Genomic DNA, 6,268 nt, shown 5'->3' on the forward strand with positions numbered 1-6,268 from the left:
TAAACAATGCCTCACACCTAACATGCATTGTCTGACCTAAAATGTAATCTCTTTTTTACACTGATAAAACCTTCAGTTCTCTCAAGACAGTACTTGAAAGGAATTCGGGTATTTACATATACATATTAATCAATTAAAACCTTCTAACTGATTAAAGATTCAACAGCATCATATGTTTGTTTAATACATCCTCATCAGTGTTGACTCTTTGATCTTTTACTTATAAGTTCTGTGTCTGATACTATCTCTCTCACTAACACCTGAAAAAGGAGTAAGGCTCCGAAAGTTTGTGTTTTCAAATAACCCTATTGGACTATAACCTGGTGTCGTGTGATTCCATGGAGTAGAAGGGAGGAAGGGGGACATGATTAAGATGTATAAAATTATGAGGACCGTAGACAGGAAAAAAAATTCCCCTTGGTGGGGATCAATGATGAGAAGGCATAGATTTAAGGAAAGGGACAGATGGTTTAGAAGGGATGTGAGGAAAAATGTTTTCACCCAGAGGTTGGGGGGAATCTGGATCTCACTGCCAGTGAGGGTGGTAGAGACAGAAACACTCCCAACATTTGAGAAATGTTTAGATGGACAGTTCTAATGACGAGGCATACAAGACCATAGGCCAATGCTGGAACTGAGATTAAGTACAAAAACAAAGTTGCTGGAAAAGCTCAGCAGGTCTGGCAGCACCTGTGAAGGAGAAAACAGAGTTAACGCTTTGGGTCCGGTGACCCTTCCTCAGAACTCAGACTGAGATTAGGTGATTGTTTTTGACTGGTGCACACTTGATGAACTGAATGGCCCTTTTCTCTGCTGTAGATCTCTATGAAGATGCAATTTAACTCATTGTTTATGCGGAAGGCTCCAATCAGTTTCTTTGTTGTTTAACCTTTGTTGATAACAGGTATAGACTGTCTCATACCTGTATTAGTATAGGTGTGTGGTCTAGTTCGGAGTTCAATCTACCATTAAATCTGTTGCAGCAGTTTTTTTAGGTGGGGAATGAGTGTTGTCGACTATTGAGCTGTTTGAGGAGGGGGAAATCTGTAATCTCGCTCTCTGCTCATTTATTCGTATCCCAAACCCTGCTCGGTGCGGTGCAATGTACTTGGATGTGGCGTCCCACATAATTGTTTCCCGTGTTTAGCGTCTCTCCCTCCCTCTTCCTGTTCTGAATGCGCTACGTACTGAGCACGTCCTATAGGAGGAAGGACGAGACGCAATCAGCGACTAGGCTCAGTACGAACTGAGCCGTTGTGCTGTTTGGCTCTGCTGTTTTCTACTGCGGTCCCAGAACTTCCTCCCACCAAAGGGAGACTATGGCCACTCCACTGACAGACTTCGAAAGGAGGAAACAAATAAGTGTGAGGGGGATCGCCGAGCTCGGGGATGTGGTGGAGTTGAAGAAGAGCTTCAACAGGCATTTGCATTTCACACTGGTCAAAGACAGAAATGTCGCTACACCTCGGGATTACTATTTCGCTCTGGCTCACACCATCCGCGACCACTTGGTTGGGCGGTGGATCCGCACCCAGCAGTATTATTATGAGAAAGATCCCAAGGTGGGTTATTCGTGGACTGCAATCCGACAATTCAGCCCAGTCACGTCCTCTCTTGGCCGAGTATCGTTATATCTTCCGTTTTATCAACCGTTGACTGATACTGCTGCACAACATTGCCTTAGAAATTTATCCCTCTACTGCAATTTTATGTGGTTTCTGTGCAAAAAAAAACCTTGAGGTTCATGGTATCAGTTTTAAAGCGGTTGAAATGTTTTCTGAAAGACTCCTCCCAAGTATTCGATTTTCATATTCCACTTTAAATATCAATCAACGTGTTCAGTGGTTTATAATTTTAAATTCTAGGTTTATTCAATTCGAAACGGTTTATGCAATTTGAACAGTTGTAGTAAAATGCAGTTTTTAAAAAATATTACAGGAAGCTATCAACTTCCTTATTGTGTAACCAAGTCTTCATGTTATCATTCGGTTTAATGCATTCCTTAATAGGTTTCGTAGTTTGGCGTTCGTCGTATCGGGACAAACATAAGTTTGGCCTGAATTTTCTGGATATAGTTTTAGTCTAGTTTTACACAATAAATCTTTAACCCACAATATACGCATATTTATTTTAAAGAAAACTCTACTTCACCACTCTAATTAGAATCATGGAATGGTTAAGTAGAAAGAGGACATTCGGGCCTCGTGCCTTTTGCTGGTTGTCTGCAAGAGTAAATCAGCTAGTCCCACTCCCTTGCAGTCTTTTTGAAAGCCACAGTTGAGTCTGTCTTCATGCTATTGGCCAGTGTACTCTAGATCCTAATCGCTTGTTCAGTAATTATTTTTTCTCTCTCTTGTCATTCTTCATTATTTTGTTATTCGCCTTTATATGTGTTCTTTGCTCTTCAACCTTGTTGCTAGTGGACTTTGTTTCTTTTTATCTATCCTTTCTGAATTCCCCTGATATTCAACACTTCTATCAAATCACCTCTCAATGCTCCTTGAAAGAGAAGAGTTCCAGTTTCTCCAAATAATTTTTGAGACAGTATGTCAGTTGAAGTTAAAACTGCATTTTATTAATGTTCATGGTAAGTTGCTTCCTTTTGCACATTTTGTCTTAAAATGTCCAAATGTCTCTTAACTGCTTTCGCAACCTGCCCTGCTCCTTTCAAAGAGTTGTGTGCATACTGCTATCTTCTTAAAGTTGCATCATTTTAATGCATGTCTTTCCTCCTCTTTCTTTCCAAAATATATCATTTCACAATTCTCTGCATTTTTTTCATCAGCAATTTTATTCACCGTTCCACTAGCCTTTGGGGTCAGTTAGCTTTGTTGGCTGGACAGCTGGTTTGAAATGCAAACGATGCCAATAGCATAGGTTCAATTCCCGTACCAACTGAAGTTAACATGAAAGACTCTCCTTCTCAACCTCTCCCCTCGCTTGGTGTGGTAACCCTCGGGTTAAACCACCACTCTAACAAGAGAGCAGACTCATTGTCCAGTAGGACTATGGCGATTTAATACTCTTAAAATCGACAGCTATCCTCATCATTCACGAGTTTTGTCTGTTGCACGTTTGCCAAATGTGTCCTGTACACCAAAGCCTAGATCATTAACATACATTAGGAAAAGCAGCAGTCCTAGCATTGGAGAATTTCACTGTATACCTTCTCCAGACAGGAATAAAAGCTTTTTGCTCTTTCCCATTACTAAATAAACTTTATCCATGTTGCAACTGTCCCATTTAATCCATGGGCTTCAATTTGCCTAATCGCATAACTTTCTGGAAGCGCAAGCACACAACACTGACCAAGTTATCCTTTGTTACCTCATCAAGAAAACCTCAACCAAGTGAATTAGAGCTGAGCCATAAAAGGTGGTCTACCTGGCAATGCCTACATCCATGAACATTTTTATTTTATTCATTGGACATCCTTGATGATGAGGCTATTAAAGCCTGGAAGTTAGAAATTCAAAATAGCAGAAGGTATCTTTAAAATCATGGGCTTAGGAAGGAAAATACTGAACAAGAGGAGAAAATATATGGTCAAGTTAGGAAACAGTCAGTTTAATTAGGCAGGAGCAGGCTGGCACGACAAGTCTGCTAGAATAGGTGGATCTTGTGAAGGAGGGTGAAATGGCTGTTCAGGATTTGGTTCTGTGAGGTTGGAGGATATGGAGGAAAGATTTTAGGGGGTTATGAGGGTAGTGACTGTCATGTAAATAATGGATTGATGTTTAATGGAGTCGTGGTCCAGGCAAAGGAGAATGAACTATTGGAGAGTCAGTGTTCAGCCTCTTTTGGGTGGATATTTGTATACCAGGCAATAACAGCAGCACCCTTGTCAACAGATTTGCTAGTAATACGAGTGTAGCTTGTTTGTTTTTCCCTTTTTAGAGGTGACCTGATAGAAGTTTATAATATAATCGGAGGTATAGATAGAGTTAATGGTAGTTGTCTTTTCCCTAGGATGGGGATTTCAAGACTAGGGGACACGTTTTTAAGGTGAAAGGAGGCAGATATAAAAAAGACATGAGGCAAATTTTTTACACAGAGGGTGGTTTGTGTGTGGAATGAACTTCCTGAGGAAGTGGTGGATGTGGGTACAATTACAACGTTTAAAAGACATTTGGATAGGCACATGAACAGGAAAGATTTAGAGGGATATAGGCCAGAAGCAGGCAGGTGGGACTAGTTTAGTTTGGGATTATGTTCGGCATGGACTGGTTGGACTGAAGGGTCTGTTTCCGTGCTGTTTGACTCTGTAATTGTTACTTTTCTCCCAGATTATCATTCTTGAAGGCTTTCCTACCAATTACATTTAACTATGTGGCTGCTGGGTTTATATTTGAGATTTTTTTGAACGAAGGTGTAATTTTTGCAATTCTCCAGCTCTCTTATCTAAGAAGCATTGTGAAGGAAGGAGATGTCACTGAGATGTGCAAAACAAGAGGCCAACTGCCCAACTATTAACTGGAATAGACTTTATTGTCAGGGCACAGATGGAGCAAAGTTATTAAAATGCATATATATCCCATCTGATCTAGGTAATTTATTAAATTTAAATACCACCATCCTTTGTGGCGTTTCTAATACATTTACAACTTCGGCATCATTTTTATTTTATACCCAATAAAAATTTGTATAACACATTTTGTGACTTCAAGTGCTTTATAACTAATTTATTTTTGAGGTGTCATCTCAAATGTAGGAAACATAACAGCTAATTTTCCCACGTTAAGTTTCTGTAAACGACACTGAAGAGATGACCAGGTAATCTGATGATAAATAGTGGCCAAACATGAGAAGAATTCCCTGCCCCTTTAAATAGCACTGTTGGAACGTCTGTGTTCACCCGAGGAGGTAAACAGATCATTTTGTTTGATGTCAACTTTAATATAAACAACATCTCTATCACTTCTCAGTACTGCACTGGGAGTGATAGGTTAAGTATTTTTTAAATATCTAGTGTGAGGCTTGAATCCACAACCTACTGACAGAGTGTGACCACTGTGCCAAAACTGACACTACATTATTGCAACAATTGCTGAATCATTGTGAAGTGGAAGAACAAGAATCTATTCCTTAAAAGGTCTTAATCTAAATGTTCTGGCCTCAAAACTAACCACGCATGAGATTTAACTTGAGGTAGGTTGCAGACTAGAAATGCTTGTGTGCAGGAGAGAAGTTAATGTTCAGGCAGATATTATTATTTCAGTAGCCTGCCATATTCACGTGTTTCTAATCCTTGAGCTCATTAACAAAGTCTTCTGTCTCTAAATGTTTGCCTGGATTGATGTAAAGTGTGTATGTGCTGTTAGATAAACTCCACCTTTGCACCAATTGACCAGTGTCTTCATGTAAACATTTTGAAAGTTGCAGCCCCCAACTGCAGGCACTTCATTTCAGTTTTGCAAGCTATAAGAACTGAAATTTATTTTCTCTTTCATCTTGAAACCGTTTAATGCACCAAGTTAACCAAATGACTGAAGACCCTTTCTCAGAAATACTATTCAACTTCTGTTTTAAGTATCATTTTAAAGCTTCAGTTACAATTGCAAATGTCCCACTTTAGGAATATACTGCATATGCAGTACTGAAATTTGGAGCCACAACTTTAACTCAGTTATTAGAGTGATAAGACATTTAGAGAAGTTAAGCTGGATTTGAGGTGACAGGGACCGAGCTGGTTCATTCATTTTACAGAAAGTTAGAGGTTCACGTTATTTGGCATGGTCTACGCTGATTGAATTGCTGCCCTTTTGGTATGTTGCTCCGGTTGTACTTTGGATGTATGATAGAGAACAGTTTCTAGAAAGAAAGCCTTGCATTTACATCACACTTTTTTCATGACCTTGGGACATTATAAATTGCTTTACAGATGATTAAGTATATTTATTATATTGTAAGGAAGTAGCACCCAATTTGCACGCAACATGATCTCACATATTGATGTGGAGGTGCTAGTGTTCGACTAGGGTGGACAAAGTCAAAAGTCACAACAGCAAGTTATAGTCCAACAGGTTTATTTGAAATTACAAACTTTTGGAGCGCTGTCCCTTCTTCAGGGGAAGTGAAAAGAGCACCCAGGCACAGACTTTATGATCGGAGAGTTCAAAAGACCATACAAATGGTGTGAGTGGAGTGTCGACAGGCCAGATGATTACTCATTGTCTGACACTCTTGATCACTTGCAGAAAGTTAAGTGTCAACAGCTGAATAACAAGTGAAGGGATGACCTATAATCAATTAAATGAGGCAGAGAGAT

General features: G+C 39.6%; 1 protein-coding gene across 1 annotated transcript in view; it reads left to right on the forward strand.

Moving 5' to 3' along the window:
- Positions 1 to 1,155: 1,155 nt before the first annotated feature.
- The window catches only part of LOC109914918 (glycogen phosphorylase, brain form), a 101,590-nt gene continuing 96,477 nt past the window's right edge, over positions 1,156 to 6,268 (forward strand). The window contains exon 1 of the mRNA XM_048600667.1: positions 1,156 to 1,562. Within this exon, the coding sequence (XP_048456624.1) occupies positions 1,320 to 1,562 (243 nt within the window). The 5' untranslated portion in view covers positions 1,156 to 1,319. The remainder of the gene's footprint in view (positions 1,563 to 6,268) is intronic.

The sequence above is a fragment of the Rhincodon typus genome, chromosome 9 (assembly GCF_021869965.1).
Source record: "Rhincodon typus isolate 14 chromosome 9, sRhiTyp1.1, whole genome shotgun sequence".
Taxonomy (NCBI): Eukaryota; Metazoa; Chordata; class Chondrichthyes; order Orectolobiformes; family Rhincodontidae; genus Rhincodon; species Rhincodon typus.